Source organism: Muscardinus avellanarius (genome assembly GCF_963383645.1).
Source record: "Muscardinus avellanarius genome assembly, chromosome: 8".
Classification (NCBI taxonomy): domain Eukaryota; kingdom Metazoa; phylum Chordata; class Mammalia; order Rodentia; family Gliridae; genus Muscardinus; species Muscardinus avellanarius.
Window position 1 is genome coordinate 34,804,922 of NC_137794.1, and position 20,195 is coordinate 34,825,116.

Consider the following 20,195-nt stretch of genomic DNA (forward strand, 5'->3'; position numbering starts at 1 on the left):
CAAAGTTGTCATCTGCATCCTTTCTCTTGCATCTATATTAGATTGTCCTAATATAGGCTCTACTATTCTTATACTCTAACTTTTTATTTTAGTTCCCTTGAAAGATTATTACTTTTTTTTGTGTGTGTTTGTGTGGTACTGGGGATTGAATCCAGGGGTATTCTACCTCTGAGATACATCCCCAGATCTCTTTTATCTTTTATTTTGAAACAAGGTCTCACTAAATTAGTGATGGAGGGCATCACTAACTTGCTAGGCTGGCTGTGACACTGCTCCTCCTGTCTCCGCCTCCCAAGTATTGGGATATTAAGTACGCACCACCACACCTGGCTGAAGGATTACTTTACGGAAGCTTCTAACTGACCTATTCTTAGAATGTTAAATACTATTAAATAATATATCAAAACCATGAAATGTGCCTGTTTGCAAAGAAGAATATCAAAATAACTCAAGACAGTAAGTTTGATAGGGGTATTTAATAAACCTCTCTTGCATGCAGGTGGCAAAAGTTTTTGAACCCAGATTTTTCTATGGCATATACACCTTTTGTTGGCTTTTTATATATTTTTAAATGTCACTCATATGTGGGTTTAGACTTAGAAAAGTCCTGTTTATTTCTTTATGTATTTGCTTTTCTTCCCATACAAGCACATTTCTGTAAAATACAAGAAGTTAATATAAGAGACAGCTTTTCAATATTTTTAAGTCTCGTGGGAAGAGTGTTTTATGTTCTAGACCAATGGTGGCCAGAATTAGAAGCATCATATGTCTTGGGAGAAAGAGAAAGACTGACAGTAACATAGTACCTTGGCATTAGTATTTGGTATTTTATTTTGCACATATTACCCATTTAATCTTCCAGGCCTGCAAAGTAGGTATTACTGAATTCAACTGATAGTCTTACATACCTTAATACTTAGAAAATGTAAGTAACCTAAGATCACACAGTAATGGCAGATATGATATTCAAATCCTTGTATATCTGTCTTTAAGCTACTGTTATAACCATGGTACCACATCATTTATTACATGCCATTTCATTTTTAATTTTATTATTCACCATTAATCCATTCAAATAGGCATTTGTTGAACAAAAGATAGTCATTTGGTATAAAAATACAATGAGCCATTCAGATTATATTAACATAAACTAGCTTACTTAGAAAGTATTTAGTCATGTATCAGGCATGTGGTTCACTTATCATTAGTATATACAGATTTTTTTCTTCTACCATATATCTCATGAATTACTGAGATTATATTAACTTTCTCTGTTTTTTGTGACTGCATTTGTGACTTCTATTAACGGTGTTGTTGAATTATAAAGAGAATCGTTGACGATATGAGCTATTTTTTATGTTTAAGGATGTATTAAAATTTGGGTCACAGCCGGGTGTGGTGGTACACACTTGTAATCCCAGCATTCGGGAGGCTGAGACCAGAGGATTATGGTTCGCGGACAGCCTCAGCTACTTAGTGAGACCTGGTTTCAAAATAAAGAATGAAAAATAGGGCAGAGGGTGTAGCTTGGAGGTCAAATGCCTCTGGGTTCTATTCCCAGACCCGAAAAATAAACAGACAAACAAACAAACAAATATTTGGGTCACAAGTCAGAGAAAAATGTATTTAATCATGAAATACCAATGTAGTGATTATTTTGTAGTTTGTGTTTGAGGAGAATATTCAAATTGTGTAACCAGAGAAAATGTGTACGTTTATGCCGCTAGGGTTTTAATTTTAGATGTACTTTTCCCCTTATTTACCCTCTTTTAAAAGGTCAGCAAACAGCATGTTCATAAATGGCAAGCAAATCACAACAGTAAATATACTCACATGAGTAAATATCTTAAAAATCCATTAAATTGGAGGATGACATTAATCGCATGTTTTGCTACTTTCTCAGCATGTGTATTAAATGTTGTTGTCTTGAGTATATTAGCCTGGGAGGCAAATGTTAAACCTCTATTATTTGCCATTTAAAGGGACTCCGGAGGCAGAACAGGATGTCAGGGAGTAAGACCTTCAGTGATCGTCTCCCAACGGACACATCGATTTGAACAGCTATTCACATAAAAGCAACCTTCACAAGAGCTAAGGAAATGGTGAGACCACAGTACTTGGTTTTATTTATTTATTTATTTATTTATTTATTTATTTATTTAGGTAGTGCTGGGGTTCCTGGAAACCCTTCTACTTCCGGGCTACACTCTCAGACCTATTTTATAGGTTTTTTTAAATTTGGAAACAGGGTCTCTTAAGCCAGCGAGGCTGGCTTCGAACCAGCCCCATCCTCCTGTCTCCGCCTCCCAAGCGCTGGGATTACAAGCATGCGCCACCATGCCTGACCTGCACAGTACTTGGTTTTAGCATAGTGGTCAGAAAAGGGGCATTGAAGAAAGCAGGAAGGAAAGAGGTGCCCACTTCACTCCTCTCCCAACTCTAAGCAGTGTAGCATAGAGAGAAATACATCCTGCTTGGGAAAGGGAGAGATATTGGGTATTGGGTTTCATCCTTGGTCTTGAAACCCAATGCCAAGCCCACCAGGATTAAATATATTATGTAACAAGAGAAGGCCTGTGGACAGTCTCCAGACCTGTGTTAGCCTGTTGGCTAAGGAACTGTCTCCATTACCCCTCCTCAAACCTTGGGCAGTGCAACTGGAGAAAAACTCAATCCTGGAGAGTATAATAGGTGAGTAAGTATAAGACTGTGGAATTCATTGCTGGCCAAATTAAACCTAACACTGAAGAAATCCTAACAATGTTTGCTTCTAAGTCAGTGACAGAGGATGGAGCCTTTGGACTTACCTGTAACCAGGTAGAGATTTATGGCTTAAATCAGAGAGTGTATACCTGCCAACATCACCTGTTGCTGGCTACAGTAGTCTCAAGACATGTGTAAAGCACAACCAAAGGTGACAGTATCATGAGCCTTGGTCCTGCTTCTGTACGGTGCTGATTTTGGTAGGTTGTAGATTCTGGGTATAGCCCAGCATTATAGCATTACTGACACGTGATTCTCTACCTCTCCACGACCCCAAGAAGTACAACAAGGAAAGGATCATTGTCCACTGAGGGGAAGAAGAGGAAGGTAGGCACAAATTTATTGCATAAGAAGTAGGGCTTGTCCCTTCACAGTGATCCCCGTGCAAGGCAGAATCCTGCATGTGTCTGACCCCAGGCCAGTGGGTGTGGACAAGGCTTCTGGGGCTGACCTAGCCCAGGAAGAGGCTTGTGGGTGGCCCATCCTTTTCAGACACTCTTCCAGATCATACCAACTTCAGATTTGGGGGAACCTGGGCCTGGGACACCTTCTAATGCTACTGCAGCAACTGCATACTCAAAGCAAACCTTGACTTAGGGGACCATCTAGTGCTGAAATAGCAGTAATTACTATAGGCTCAGAGAAAATAAGCAGCTTGCTTAGAGTTTTGGGAGGAAAGGCACAAACATATCTACTTTAGGAAAGACAATGGAAGACTAGAGGCACCCAACAATTGGCTGCTTCCTCAGATTTAAACAAATCAACAATTTGCCTGACAAAATTCTCAGCAGAAACCTTACAAGCTAGGACAGAGTGGGATGAGATATGTATAGTACTGAAAGAAAAAAAAACCTGTTAAATAAAAATACTGTGCCCAGAAAAGCTATTTGTTTGAACTACAGGAGCCAAAAAAAATTACCAGATAAACAAAATCTGAGAGAATTAATCACCACCAGACTTTTTTCTGTAACAAATGTTAAAGAAAATTCTTTTAATTGAAAGAGATGCTAAGCTGGGCGTGGTGGTGCACGCTTGTAATCCCAGCATTCAGGAGGCTGAGACTAGAGGATTGTGGTTTGTGGACAGCCTCAGCAACTTCGTGAGGCCCTCTGCAACTTAGTGAGATTCTGTTTCAAATAAAGAATAAAAAATAGGGAAGGGGATGTAGCTTGGAGGTCAAATGGCCCTGGGTTCCATCCCCACACCTGGAAAAAAACAAACTGTTAAGTTTAATTAAACAGACAAATTCATAATGTTCTATTTTTATTTTTTATGTGGACCATATTGAAAATGCCATGCTAATATTATAAGCATGGTATATAAATATTCTTAAGTATAAAGACTAAAAAAATAAATAATTAAAATGTTAATAACTATATTAATATGTTGATAGGCAAATATAAAAGGGACATAAAAATTCAAATACAAAGACAAATGGATTGCAAGTGCAGAGTTTTATAGTATTTTTCTCTTGTTTTTCTTTCCTATTATGAAGATTAATATTAAGTTTCTGTCATTTAAAAATGATAGCTTCTTATAACCAAAAGCTTCTTATAATCAAAAGCTTCTTATAATCAAAAGACTATTTTGTAAGTCTCATGATAACCACAGTGCAAAACCCTGTAGTGGACAACCTAAATATTATAAACAAGAAATCAAAACAGTACTGGAGTAATTCACTTAGGTACAAAGGAAGATTGTAGGAGAGAGAGAAAGAAATAAGGAACTACAAAAAATTAAAAAACAAGTTACAAGCCAGGCATGGTGGTGCACGCTTGTAATCCCAGCATTTGGGAGGCTGAAACCGGAGGATCACAGTTTGTGGACAGCCTCAGCTACTTAGTGAGGCCCTTTGCAACTTAGTGAGACCCTGTTTCAAAATAAAGAATGAAAAATAGGGCAGGGGATGTAGCTCGGATGTAGAATGTCCCTGGGTTCCATCCTAGACCTGCAAAAAACAAAACAAAACAAAACAAGAACAACAGCAACAAAGAAGTTACAAAATGATAGTAATATGGCATTACCTATTGATAATTACCCTAAGTATAAATAGATTAAATTCTCCAAATAAAAGGTTCAGAGTAACTGAATGAAAAAAAATAAGTCAAGACTCAGGCCGGGCGTGGTGGCGCACGTTTGTAATCCCCGCGTTTGGGAGGCGGAGACAGGAGGATCATGCAGGTTCTAAGTCAGCTGCGCTGGCTTAAGAGACCCAGTTTCCAAATTAAAAAAAAATATAAAATAGGTCTGGGAGTGTAACCAGAAGGTAGAAGGGTTTCCAGGAACCCCAGTACCACCAAAAAAAAAAATCAAGACTCTATTATGTGTTGCTTATAAGGAACTCATTTTGCCTCTAAAGCATGCATAGACTGAAAGCAAAATGATGGAATATTACATGCAAATGGAATCCACAAGCAGGAATAGTCATACTTTGATAAAGTACACTTCAAATCAAACCAATAAAAGAGACAAGAAAAGTCATTACATAATGGCAAAGGAATTAATTCAATAAGAATAACAATTATATATATATATATATATATATATATATATATATATATATCTAATATGGTAGTACCTAAATATGTAAGACAAATTTTAATATATATTATATCACCCAAACGGAAAATCAACAAAGAAAGTATAGAGCTGAATTACAGCCTAGGCTAAATGACCTAACAGATTTCTTCAGAATATTTCATCTAACAGCTGCAGAATATGCATTTTTCTCAACAGCACATAGAACATTCTCCAAAAAAATCATATGATAGCCACAAAGCAAGTCAACAAGTTTTAAAAAATTTAAATCATATCAATTATCTTTTCTGAGCACAATAAAACTAGAAATCAATAGCAAGAAAAACTTTGGAAACTATCCAAATATGTGGATATTAAGCAGCATATTCCTGCACAAACAATGAATAAAGGAAGAAATTAAGAAAAAATTGAAAAATGAAACAACTATAAAAAAAAACAGCATATCAAAACTTATTGCCGGGCGTGGTGGCTCACGCTTGTAATCCCTGTGCTTGGGAGGTGGAGACAGGAGGATCGAGGTTCGAAGCCAGCCGCGCTGGCTTAAGAGAACCTGTTTCCAAATAAAAATATATAAATAGGTCTGGGAGTGCAACCCGGAGGTAGAAGGGTTTCCAGGAACCCCAGTACCACCAAAAAAACCCAAAACCAAAACAAACAAAAAACCCCCACAAAACTTATGGAATATGGCAATAGATATTTATAGTAATTAATGCCTACATAGAAAAATAGGAAGATCTCAACTTAGTTCTATACCTTAAGGAACTGAAAAAACAGAACAAACCTAACCCAAAATTGAAATAAAGAAAGAAATAATGATAATCAGAACAGAAATAAATGAAATTGAGACTAAAAAGAAGAAATACAAACGTCCAATACATACATAAAAATGTTCAGCATTTAGCAGAGAGATGCAAATAAAAATTACACTGAAATTTCATCTAACCTCAATTAGAATGGCAACCATCAAGAAGTTAAACAACAATAAATGCTGGGGTTGATATGGGGAAATAGGAACTCTTATACACTGTTGATAGGATTGCAAATTAGTGTAGCTTCTATGGAGATCAGTGTAGAGATTCCTTACCTCTCCATCACCTCTCATACATATGTATCCACCATATGATCCACCTGTATCACTCCTGGTACACTAGTTTTAGGTGTACCAACTAGTTTAGTCCCAAAGGGACTAAAATCAGAGAATTACAGTAATATATGCATATCTATGTTTATAGAAGCACAATTCAGAATAGCCAAATTATGGAACCAACCTGACTGCCCATCAACAGATGAATGGGTTACAAAATTATGGGATAGTCACACAATGGAATTTGACTTGGCAATCAAGAATAAAATTACGTCATTTGCAGGAAAATGGATGGACCTGGAGAACATTGTGCTAAGGAGATTAGCTAGCTTAACACATGAATAAAAATATATAAAAATAAGTCTTCCCAGGTAGTTTTGTTAAACAGCCATGCTTGGGATTTCTTGGTATGTTTTTTATGATTCTTTTTGTGGTACTGGGGATGGAACCCAGGGGCATTCTACCTCTGAACTATACCCACCAGCCCTATTTTTTTATTCTTTGTTTTGATACAGGGTCTCACTGAGTTGCAAAAGGCCTCACTAAGTAGTAGCTGAGGCTGTCCATGAATCCTCCTGTCTCAGCTTCTCAAAGGCTGGGATTCCAAGCATGTGCCACCATGCCCAGTGTTTTTTATGATATTGAGAAATTAGGAATGTGACTTTTGCCCATTGAACCTTTTGTTTCTATATGTCCCCTATTTACCCGCTTCTGTCCTCTCTAAGCATAATATTGTGGCTGAAATAGTCTGGTTATACTTGATTCCAGGAAAAAAAATCTTATCAGGAGTTTTAATAGTCTTGTTCAGACTTCTTGACTTGAGAATTCTTTCTTGGACATAGGTCTTTATACCTGGCAAAGAACTGAGGGGATGGGTCAAAATTGCTATTGCTTGACTTTTAGATACATGGGAAAAAGTGAAAGCCACCTTTTAATAAAGAAGAAATGCCCAAATTGCCTTGGCAGGTGATGGAAATAAGAAAAAGGGCTGAGGGAATTGTTTTTACTAGAAGAGGCGTCCAGGCTGCCCCTCCACCTGGCCCCTTGCAATCTGACTGAGAGTGGTAGGAATATTGAAATAGTTCCAGTCCTGGGAGATGAAGGATACCTCTGACAGCTGACTTCTGCTTGAGGTCTTTGGATGGCCTTGCCAAGCCTTTCTTATATTACGGACCAGTCTCAGAGGCTTCTGTTCAGCCTTTCCTTAGGCTTGAACTGCAGAGCGACAGCTCTGGTGGCCTTGCTTGTCTCTCCCAGCCCCGTCTCCGTCACCTCTCATACAAGCATTTTCTTTAATAATACACTAGATTTTAGTAGCTATAAATCAATTGAAAATGTGTCTCTTGAAACTTAGGGACAAATACCCAATCAGACATTTGTATGAGGAAAAGAAGAGTTGAGAAAAATATATTCCATACTTTTAGTTAAAATGTGAATAAATAAGACTTTAAAATTAAAATAATTCCATTTCCTCGTTTTTAATTTTCTGAAGAAAAAAACCTACTTGGCATTCAGTTTGTCTGCTACTAGTTTTCCAAATGAGATGACTTATTCCACAGTATAATACTCATCTGAGAAAATATTTATCTTTTATTGGGTGTATTATTTATTATTTTTTTGGTGGTACTGGGGTTCTTGGAAACCCTTCTACCATAGGGCTACACACCCAGACCTATTTTTATTTTTTTTATTTGGAAACAGGGTCTCTTAAGCCAGCGGGGCTGGCTTCAAACCAGTGCAATCCTCCTGTCTCTGCCTCCCAAGTGTGGGGATTATAAGCGTGCACCACCACGCCTGGCTTTATTGGGTGTATTGTAATTTTACCTCATATTGGGGTACAGAGTGTTAGAAAAATACGTGCACACAACTCTTGTTGCCCTCCCACTGACCTCTTTCTCACCCTCACTCCACAGGTCTTTGAGATTGGAATTGGCAATTATTATTTTTATTTGGTGCATTATATTCATACATGGTAGTGGGGTAATTAAAAAAGACTTGTGTAGCCGGGCGTGGTGGCGCACGCTTGTAATCCCCGCGCTTGGGAGGCAGAGACAGGAGGATCGCGCAGGTTCGAAGCAAGCAGCGCGCGCTGGCTTAGGAGACCCTGTTTCCAAATAAAAATGTAAAAATAGGTCTGGGAGTGTAGCCCGGAGGTAGAAGGGCTTCCAGGAACCCCAGTACCACCAAAAAAAAAAAAAAAAGACTTGTGTAGACATGCATGCATACATCACCCAGTCAGCCCCATTCAATCCCCACCCCCTTCCCTCCCTAACCCTCGCTCCCCTGTTTGGCTTAGTGATTGATGTCAATACGTTTGTCTAAATACATCATGTGCCTCAGAGAGCTTTTTTCCCATCTCTCCTCCCCTCATTCACTTTAGCTTTCACATATTAGTGAAAGCATCCATCCGATTTCTTACTTTTTGAGACTGACTAATCTTGCTTAGCATAATGTCCTCCAGTTCCATCCATTTCTCTGAAAATGCTGTAATTGTATTTTATGGCTGAGTAAAACTCCATTGTGCACATATCCCACAGCTTTGTAATCCATTCATCTGTTGATGGACATCTTGGTTGGTTCCATACTTTGGCTATGGTGAATTGTGCAGCTATGAGCATAGATATGCATGGATTAGTTTGATAGTTTGGTTTGCTTTCTTTTGGATAGATATCGAGAAGTGGTATTGCTGGGTCAAATGGTAGATTTGTTTCCATTCTTCTGAGGATCTTCCATACTATTTTCCAGATTGGTTGTACTAGTTTGCAATCCTACCAACAATGTTTTAGAGTTCCCACTTCTACACATCCTTGCCAGCATTTGTTGTTGTTTGTGTTTTGAATAATTGACATTCTAGTTGGAGTTAGGTGGAATCTCAGAGTAGCTTTGATTTGCATCTCTCTGATTGTTAATGATGTTGAACATTTTTTCATACATTTATTGGCCATTTGAATTTCTTCTTTTGTGAAGTGTCTATTAAGTTCACTTTCCCATTTTTTAATTGGAGTATTTTTTTTTTTGGTGTTGATTTTCTTGAGCTCTCTGTATATTCTAGATATTAGTCCTCTGTCTGAGGAATAGGTGGCAAAGATCTTTTCCCATTCTGTTGGCTCTCGTTTGAGGATCTTGGCAGTTTCCTTTGCTGAACAGAAGTGCTTCAGTTTCATGCAATCCCACGTATTGATTTACCTTTTACTTTCTTGTGCCTTTGGGGTCTTGTTGAGAAAATTATTATCTGTGCCAATGTGTTGCAGTGTTGGACCTATGCCCTCTTCGATGACCCTCAAGGTCTAATATCCAAGTCTTTGATACATATTTAATTGACTCTTGTGCAGGGTGAGAAGGTGCGATTTAATTAGATTTTTCTGCATATAGATAACCAGTTTTGCCAACACCATTTGTTGAACAGACTGTCTTTCTTCCATTGTATGTTTTGGCCCCTTTGTCAAATATCAGTTGGCTGTATGTGTGTGGTTTCGTTTCTGAATCTTCTAATCTGCTTCATTGGTCTATGTATCTGTTTTTGTGCCAGTACCATGCTGTTTTTATTACAGTGGCTTTGTAGTATAGTCTAAAGTCAGGTATTGTGATTCCTCCTGCATGGTTTTTGTTGCTGAGAACTACTTTTGCTATTCTGGGTTGGCATTGTATACATTTGTAGCATTATTTCTACTATTGCATTCTTTGTGACTTTGTTATCTCCTTTCTTAATCTCCCTTAATCATTTCCCTGGAGTCTCTGCTTATCTATATGATGTTGTCATTATTTTAAATATCTCTCTAGCTTCCACATAAAAGAGAGAACATACATCTCTACTCATTCTTTGGGAGTGGGCGTACCCACTTAGTATAATATTCTCAATTTTTTTTTCTGCAAATGACATAATTTTGTTCTTTATGGCTGAGTAAAGTTCCATTGTGTGTATATACCAAAGTTTTGTGATCCATTCATCTATTGATGGACAGTTAATCTGGTTCCATAATTTGGCTATTGTGAATTGTGCTGATATGCACATGGATATGCACATATGACTATAATATTCTGATTTCATTTTCTTTATGAAATAGTGCCCAGGAGCACTATTGTTGGGTCATATGATAGTTCCATTTCCAATCTTCTGAGAAACCTCCACACTGATTTCCAAAGTGGCAGTACTAGTTTGTGATCTCACCAACAGTGTAATAGTGTTTCTGTTTCCCTACATCTTTGCCAGCACTTATTATTATTTGTGTTCTTATTTGCATCCTAGCTGGAGTGATGGAATCTAAGTATAGTTTTACTTTGCATTTCCCTGATTGTTAAAGATGATGAACATTTTCTTATATATTTTTGGCCATTTGTATTTTTTCTTTTGAAAAATGTCTATGCAGTTCAGTTAAATTGGGTTATGTAGTTTTTTTTAGTGTTAAACTTTTTAAGCTCTTTATATATTCTAGATATTAGGCCTTTGTCAGATGGGTAGGTGGTGAAGATTGTCTCCCATTCTGTAGGCTTTCTCTGTAGAATCTTGATGGTTTCCTTTTCTGCACAGAAGCTTTTTAATTTAATCCTATTCCATTTGTTTTAATATTCTGAGCTTTGGGGGTCTTTTTGAGGAACTTTCTATCTGCACCTATATGTTGGAGTATTGGTTTTATACTCTCTTCTAGCAGTTTCAAAGTTTCTGGTCTTCTAAACATCTTGAGTTGATATTTGTGCAGGGTGAGAGGTTAGAGTTTAGTTTAATTTTTCTACATATAGATAGCCAGTTCTCCCAACAGCATTTATGGAAAAGGCTGTCCTTTCTCCAGTGTATGTCTTTGGCACTTTTTTTTTAAAGATCAAAGGTTATAGACAGGGGGCTTTGTTTCTGAGTCTTCTATTCTGTTCCATTGGTATACGTTTCTTTTTTTTTTAGCCAATCCCATGTTATTTTTATTACTATCACTTTATAGTACAGTTTGAAGTCAAGTATTTATCTATTTATCACCTTTAGAAGTCTTCTTGATGAGTTTACTGGATCTTCTATGTAAAGGATCATGTCATTCACACAAAAAAGATGTAGTTTCAGTGCTTCTTTCCTTATTTGTATACTTTTTATATCTTTCCCCTGTCTTATTCCTGAGGCTAGAGTTTGAGTACTGTGTTGCAAAGCAGTGGTGACAGTGGGCATCCTTGTCTTATTCCTGTTCTTAAAAGAAATTCTGTCAATTTTTCCCATTCATAAGGATGCTGGCTTTAGGTTTGTTGTTTATAGGCTTTATAATGTTGAGGTAGGGTTTTTTTTGTTTTTTTTGTTTTTTTTGTTTTTTTAATTTTTTATTATTATTATTATTTTTTATTGGTGCATTATATTCATACAACTTATTGGGGTAAAAAACTTGTGGGTACAAACATGTACTCATCGCTGATTTAACCCCTACCCAAATACCACCCCATTCCCTCCCCGTCCCTCCCTTCCTTGCTTGGCTTAGTGATTGACTTCGATATGTTTAAGTACATTGTGTGCTTTAGAGATTTTTCTCTTCCCCCTCCTTTCTCTTCCTTTAGGTTATCTTGTTTGCTCCTCTTTTCTCCCTAACTCTCACATATTAGGGAAAGCATCTGATTTCTTATTTTCTGTGCCTGACTAATCTCACTTAGCATAATGTCCTCCAGTTCCATCCATTTCCCTGGAAATGACGTAATTGAGTTTTTTTTGATGGCTGAGTAAAATTCCATTGTGTACATATCCCACAGTTTTGTAATCCATTCATCTGTTGATGGACATCTTGGCTGGTTCCATAGTTTGGCTATGGTGAATTGTGCAGCTATGAACATAGATACACATGCATTATTTTGGTAGTTTGGTTTCTTTTCTTTTGGGTAGATACCCAACAGTGGTATTGCTGGATCAAATGGTAGGTGTGTTCCCATTCTTCTGAGGATTCTCCATACTGTTTTCCAAAGTGGTTGCACTAATTTGCAATCCCACCAACAATGTCTTAGAGTTCCCACTTCTCCACATCCTCGCCAGCATCTGTTGTTGTTTGTGTTTTGAATGATTGCCATTCTAGTTGGAGTTAGGTGAAATCTCAGGGTAGTTTTGATTTGCATCTCTCTGATTGCCAGTGATGTTGAGCATTTTTTCATGCATTTATTGGCCATTTGAATTTCTTCTTTTGTGAAGTGTCTATTTAGTTCATTTGCCCATTTTGTTATTGGATGCTTTGTTTTCTTAGTGTTGAGTTTCTTGAGTTCTCTGTATATTCTAGATATTAGTCCTCTATCAGAGGGGTAGGTGGCAAAAATCTTCTCCCATTCTGTTGGCTCTCGATTGAGGTTCTTGACAGTTTCCTTTGCTGAACAGAAGCTCTTCAGTTTCATGCAATCCCATGTATTGATTCTCCTTTTAATTTGTTGTGCCTTTGGGGTCTTATTGAGGAAATGTTTGTCTGTGCCTATGTGTTGTAGTGTTGGACCTATGCCCTCTTCAAGGAGCTTCAAAGTCTCTGGTTTAATGTCCAAGTCTTTGATCCATCGTGAGTTGACTTTTGTACAGGGTGAAAAAGTGGGATTAACATCCAATTTTCTACATATGGTTAACCAGTTTTGCCAACACCATTTGTTGAAGAGGCTATCTTTTTTCCAGTGTATGTTTTTGGCCCCTTTGTCAAAAATCAATTGGCTGAAAGTGTGTGGGCTTGTTTCTGTGTCTTCTATTCTGCTCCATTGGTCTATATATCTGTTCTTTTGCCAGTACCATGCTGTTTTTATTACAATGGCTTTGTAGTATAGTTTAAAGTCAGGTATTGTGATTCCTCCTGCGTGGTTTTTGTTACTGAGAACTACCTTGGCTATTCTGGGCTTTTTGTTATTCCAGATAAATTTAAGGACTGATTTTTCTATGTCTGTGAGGAATGATCTTGGTAGTTTAATGGGCATTGCATTAAATCTGTAGATCACTTTTGGGAGGATGGCCATTTTAATGATATTTATTCTGCCAATCCATGAACATGGAAGATCTTTCCATCTTCTAAGATCTTCTTCGATTTCTTTTTTCAGTGTTTTATAATTTTCTTTGTAGAGATCTTTTACCTCCTTGGTCAAATTTATTCCTAGGTATTTTATTTTTTTGTGGGAGATCCTGAGTGGAAGTGTTTTCTGAATTTCTTTTTCAGTGGATTTATGGTTGGTGTACAGGAAAGCTTCTGATTTTTTAAGATTGATTTTGTATCCAGATACTTTGCTGAATTTGTTGATCAGTTCTATAAACCTTTTGGTTGAGTTTGTTGGGTTTTCTAAATATAGTATCATGTCATCAGCAAATAGTGAAAGCTTAAGTTCTTCTTTTCCTATTTGTACTCCTTTGATTTCCTTTTCTTGCCTTATTGCTCTGGCTAGAGTCTCTAGTACTATATTGAAGAGAAGTGGTGATAGTGGACATCCTTGTCTCTTTCCAGTTTTTAGGGGGAATTCTTGAAGTTTTCCCCCATTTAATATGATGCTGGCAGTGGGCTTGTTGTAGATTGCCTTAATAATGTTGAGATATGTTCCTTCTATTCCAATTCTCTGCAGTGTTTTTTTATCATAAATGGATGTTGAATTTTATCAAATGCTTTTTCAGCATCTATTGAGATGATCATGTCGTTTTTGTCTTTGATTCTGTTTATATGATGAATTACATGGATTGATTTTCGTATATTGAACCAGCCTTGCATCCCTGGTATGAACCCTACCTGGTCGTGATGAATGATTTTCTTGATGTATTTTGAATACGTGTTGCTAGTATTTTGTTTAATAGTTTTGCATCCAAGTTCATCAGAGATATAGGCCTGTAGTTTTCCTTCCTTAAACTGTCCTTATTTGGTTTGGGTATTAGTGTGATGTTGGCTTCATAGAATGTATTTGGGAGAGTCCCGTTTTTTTCTATTTCCCGAAATAGTTTGAGTAGTATTGGGATTAGCTCTTCTGTAAAGGTTTTATAGAATTCACTTGAAAAACCATCTGGTCCTGGGCTTTTCTTTGATGGTAAGCTCTTTATTGCTGTTTCAATCTCTTTGATTGTTATTGGTTGGTTTAAGTGTTCTATATCTTCTTGACTCAGTTTAGGAAGGTTGTATTTATCTAGGAAGTTGTCGATTTCCTCCAGATTTTCCATTTTGTTGGAGTATAGTTTTTCAAAGTAGTTTCTGATAATCCTCTGGATTTCTACACTGTCAGTAGTAATGTCTCCTTTTTCATCCCTTATCCTCATAATTTGGGTTGATTCTCTCTTTTTTTTAGTTAGGTTGGCCAGTGGTTTATCAATCTTGTTAATCTTTTCAAGAAACCAGCTTTTGGTTTTGTTGATTTTCTGTATTGTTTTTTTTATTCTCTATTTCATTAATTTCTGCTCTAATTTTAATAATTTCCCATCTTCTGCTGGCTTTGGGGTTCAATTGTTCCTGCTTTTCAAGGGCTTTGAGGTGTGTCGTAAGGCTATTTATTTGAAGATTTTCTGTTTTTCTTATGTGAGCACTCAGTGCTATAAATTTCCTCTTAATACTGCCTTCAAAGTGTCCCAGAGGTTTTGATATGTTGTATCTTTATTTTCATTCACTTCTAGAAATTTCTTGATTTCACCTCTTACATCTTCTATGACCCATTCTTCATTCAGAAGTGTGGTGTTCAGCCTCCACATGTTTATGTTGTTTCTTTGGGTCTTCTTATAGTTGATTTCTAGTTTCATTCCATTATGGTCTGAAATGACACAGGGAAGTATGTAACATTTTTTAAATTTGCTAGTGCTCATTTTGTGTCCCAGGATGTGATCTATTTTGGAGAAGGTTCCGTGAGCAGCTGAGAAAAATGTGAACTCTGCTGTAGTTGGGTGAAATATTCTATATGTGTCCAACAGGTCCATTTGGTTAATGGTGTTCTTTAGTTCTGAGACATCTTTACTGACCCTTTGTCTGGAAGATCGGTCTAGTATTGTGAGAGGTGTGTTGAAGTCTCCCAGTATTATTGTGTTGGGATTTATGTGTGATTTCATGTCACAAAGAGTTTGATTTATGAAAGTAGCTGCCCCTATGTTTGGGGCATAGATGTTGATTATTGTTATTTCCTCTTGCTGGACTATTCCTTTTACCAGTAAAATGTGACCTTCTTTGTCTCTTCTAATAAGTTTGGGTTTGAAGTCTAACTTGTCTGATATCATAGTTGCTACTCCTGCTTGTCTTCGAGTACCATTAGCATGGATAACCTTGCTCCAGCCCTTTACCTTGAGTTTGTTCCTATCTTTACTTGTAAGGTGTGTTTCTTGTAAGCAGCAGATGGATGGATTCTGGCTTTTAATCCATTTTGCCACTTTATGTCTTTTTATTGGGGAGTTGAGGCCGTTTACATTCAGTGTGATTATAGAGAGATAATTTTTAATTCCCAACATGTTAAGATCTTATTTCTGTTTGAGATACTGTTTATTCTTCTTTGCTTAGTTGTCTGCTGGATGGGAATTCTTGTTTCTTTGGTTCTGGCGTGTATTACCCATTTCCTCTTTGCAGTTAATCTCCTTGAGTACTTTCTCTAGCGCTGGTTTTGAAGACATAAATTCCTTCAGTTTCTGTTTGTCATGGAAGCTTCTTATTTCCCCATCTAATTTGATGGATATTTTTGCTGGGTAGGAAATTTTTGGCTGGAAGTTGTTTTCTTTCAGAGTTTGGAATATGTTACACCATGCCCTTCTGGCTTTCATAACTTGGTTTGGGAAGTCTGGAGTGATTCTAATTGGTTTGCCTCTGTATGTCACGTGGCCTTTTGTTTTTGTTGCCTTTAAGATTCTCTCCTTGGCTTCCACATTAGTCATTTTGACAATTATGTGGCGTGGGGATCCTCTTCTTTGATCCTGTCTAAAGGGAGTTCTATAAGTTTCCTGGACCTGTGTATCAACCTCTTGCTCTATGTTTGGAAAATTTTCTGCTATTACTTCCTTGAAGAGATTGTTGATCCCTTTGGTTTCACCTTCTTTTCCCTCCTCTATTCCAATTATTCTTAGGTTAGCTCTCTTGAAATGGGCCCATATTTCTTCAATGTCAGATTCCTGCTGTTGGGTTTTTTCTAAATTAGAAACTATGCGTTCATTTTTGGAATGGTCATCTTCAAGAAGCTAGATTCTATTCTCCATGTGGTCTAATCTGTTGTTTATACTTTGAATTGAAGCCTTCACTTCATTAATTGCATCCTTTATCTCGTTTTGACTCTCTCTAAATTCTTTTCGAAAGTCCTCTATTATTTCTAGAGTTATTTTCCTAATTTGATCTTCTAGAGATCTTTGGATTTCTGTATTATCAGATTCTGATGTTGTGGGGTTGTGGGCATTCACTGCTCCATTGTTATTTCTCTTTCCCATGATTTTGGAAGTTTGTGCCTTCTCTGGGTTCTTCCCTGAGTCACTACGAGTTCACTTAAGATGTTCTGGATCTCGAGTCTGTGGTATCTCAGTCACCACTACTCCTTTACTGAGTTGTATCACAAAGTCTCAGACCCAGGGAGTCAATTGAGGCTGCTTAGACCGTTGGGGGTGCCAAGTTGCGTGTTCTCTATTGGGGAGTTGTGACTATGGTATGATATCTCAGCCACTGCCACTCCCCCACTGGGTTGCACTGCTAAAATCTCCGACCCAGGGAGACTATCTGCGCAAGTCCCTGGGAGTGCAGTACTGGGATTTCTCCCCTTGGGGCCGCAATTTGACTCATGTTTGTTGAGTGCGCTGATGGAGCTGTAGTGAACTCGGTGGATTCGCTGCTGCTGCCACTGGCAATATGGCACCACTGCCATGCCCTCGGCCGTGATGTGGCCTATTTCTTCTCTGGTTTTGACCTCCGCTGAGTTCCTGCCAGGTGTGCTGTGCCCGGCCCTTGGGAGCTTTAGACGTTCCTTGCACCGGAGAAACTGCTGACTGCTGCCCGGCTGTTCAGCAGCGGCTTACCTTGGCTCGCTGTCCACCCCTCCTCTCAGGCGTTTGGTGGCTGGTTGTGTGGGTTGGTCTAGGGCCGTCTGGTGAATTCTCCGCTGCCGCCAGCAGTAAGACGCTGCTTCTGCATCCTAGGCCGCGAGGCCAGAGTACCTCCTCTCTGGATTTGAGCTCTGTTTTGAGTCTCCCTCCTCTCTGGAGCCTGGTGCTGCTAGGGGAGATGTAAGCCGCGCCGCTCCGGCCGCTCTGCGCTGTGGCTCAGGCTGCTCCGCACCACAGGTCTGGCCGCTCTGGCCTCTCTGGCTGCTCTGCACCGCGGATCCGGCTGCTCCGCACCGCGGGTCTGGCCACTCCGGCTGCTCCGGCGGTTCCGCGAAGCGGCTCTGGCTGCTCCGGCTGTTCTGGCCGCTCCTCTCCGGCTGCTCTGGCTGCTCCTCTCTGGCTGGTCTGGCCGCTCCGCTCGGCTGCTCCGGCCACCCCACTTCGCGCCGCGGCTCTGACTTCTCTTCACTGAGGCTCTGGCCACTCCGGCTCCTCTGGCCGCTCCGGCTCCTCTGGCCGCTCCGCACTGCGGCGGGCGCGGCCCTTCGGGCTGGTTTTTTTCTGGTGTCTTGTTTTTCCAGCCCTTTTTCTCTGTCCCTTGTATTTACCGTTTTTATTTCTTTGCTGGTGGTGTTTTCTGGCTCTGAAAGGCGCTGGTTTTGTGGTAATAGAGTTCAATTGTTAGCGGGACTTGTAAGTGCCGCTTTCCTTGGTCGCCATCTTACCGGAAGTCTCGGGTTTTTTTCTATTTTTAATTTCTTCAGTTTTTTTTAATCATGAAAGGTTGTTGGATTTTGTCAAATGCTTTCTCTGCATCTATTGAGATAATCATGTGATTCTTGTCCTTAGCTCTATTAATGTGGTGAATTACATTTTTGATTTGTGAATGTTGAACCAACCTTGCATTCTTGGGATGAAGCCTACTTGGTTATGATGAACTACTGATGTAGTTATGAATGCAATTGCTAATATTTTGTTGAGAAATTTTGCATTTATAGTCATCAGTGATACTGGTCTGTAATTTTCTTTATTTGGTTTGGGGATTAACATCCTATGTTGGTTTCATAGAATGAATTTGGTAGTTTTCTTTCTATTTCACAGAATAATTTGATGAGCATTGGAATTAGTTCTTCTATGAAGGTCTTGTATAATCCAGCTGAGAAGCCTTCTGGGCCTGGGCTCTTCTTTAATGGGATACTCTTTATTGCTGTTTTTAATTTTTTTTTTGCTTCTTATTTGTTGAGAAAATACTTAAAGAACCAGTTATATCTATGAAATCTCAGTTGTTAGCCATAAATCCATGTGACTGTGAATTTCAAACTATAATATATATATATATTTTTTTTTTAATGAAGCTGAATTTTTATTTGTTTCTTATTTTGTTGCAAAGCTGCTGCTTCACTGTAAAAAAAAAAAATAGCACCAGCCAATGCAATATATTATAAAAATTAAGAGAGTATTGTTCTTCATCTGACACTGTACAACTAACACACACTTGTCCTCCACTCCCAGGCATTTCCAGTGGAAAGACCAGTATTTTGACAGAAATCCAGAGAAGAGAGGTGTAAGTGAGTTACAATATTATACAAGATTTATGGTAATAATGTTATCCTTGAATTACATTATTTTTGTAACCAGTTTTTGCCACAGATCATTTTATAAATTCTGAATATCAGAGCCTAGAGTCTACTCTTAAAAATTCTAAGGTATTATAAAAAACTTATAGTGTATTTATCTGGGATCACAGGAAGGTGAAGGGTATTTCTTCTAGTAGCAGTGTTGAGACTAGTTTCCTTTCCATCAAAATTGCTAAAGGTTGCCACTCAAGTCTTCCCTCCAGCGCAATGTAGACAACGGTGCCGGAGCCAGCCACTCACACTGTTTACTGGGCGCTGCTCTCACTCCTCAATAGACCTTATGTACTTCTCGTAGGCCTCTTCACTCATGAGACCATCCAGCTCTGAGGGGTCACTCAGCGTCATCTTAATCAGCCAGCCATCTTCATAACAAGATTTGTTGACCAGCCCTGGATTCTCTGCAAGTGCCTCATTAACTTCAGTCACTTCTCCCGAGAGAGGAGAATAGAGTTCACTGGCAGCTTTCACGCTTTCCAGAGCACCAAACTCATCCTGCTTTTTCAATTTTGTCCCAACTTCAGGCAGACTACAGTAAACAACATCTCCCAAAGCTTCCTGTGCAAAATTGCTGATTCCCACTGTTCCAATTCCATTTTCTGTTGTTATCCATTCATGCTTGTCTGTGAATTTACGCACCGAGAGCAGAGCGGGCCCGGTGCGCAGCGTCCGGACGGCGCCCGCCCACGGCCGCCAGGGCCGCGCCGGGCAGGGCGCCGGGGCCGCGCGCAGGCCGCAGGCCGCCGCCCGCACGCTCCGCGCCACTCGCAGCGCCATGTTCCCGGGCTCGGGGCTCGCGGCGCAGCGCTCCGCCACCGGGCTGCCCGGCCGGAGCGAGTCCAAACTATAATATATTTTTAAGGAGGCTCTGTAGCCCAATCTTTACACACACACGCATGCACGCACGCATGCACACACACACACACACACACACACACACACACACACACACACACACACACAATTGAACTCAGGAGCATTCTACCTCTGAGTTACACCCACGGAGATATTTTATATTTAAAATTTTGTAATAGGGTCTCACTATGTTGTTGAGAGTCTTGCTATACTATGTTGTCAAAGCTTCCCCAGACCTGCAATCTTCCTGTCTCAGTATTCAGAGTTCCATTGTGTGTATTTCCCATAGTTTTGTAATCTATTCATCTGTTGATGGACACCTAGGTTGGTTCCATAATTTGGCTATTGTGAATTGTGCTGCTATAAACTTAGG

General features: G+C 39.0%; 1 protein-coding gene across 1 annotated transcript; it reads right to left on the bottom strand.

The window, feature by feature from the left end:
- Positions 1 to 19,231: 19,231 nt before the first annotated feature.
- Positions 19,232 to 19,744, bottom strand: LOC308265957 (glycine cleavage system H protein, mitochondrial; the record flags this gene model as incomplete). The annotated part of the gene is made up of 1 exon (XM_080700015.1): positions 19,232 to 19,744. The coding sequence occupies one exon, from the start codon at positions 19,742 to 19,744 to the stop codon at positions 19,232 to 19,234; it is 513 nt and encodes a 170-aa protein (XP_080556141.1).
- Between the last annotated feature and the right edge of the window lie 451 nt (positions 19,745 to 20,195).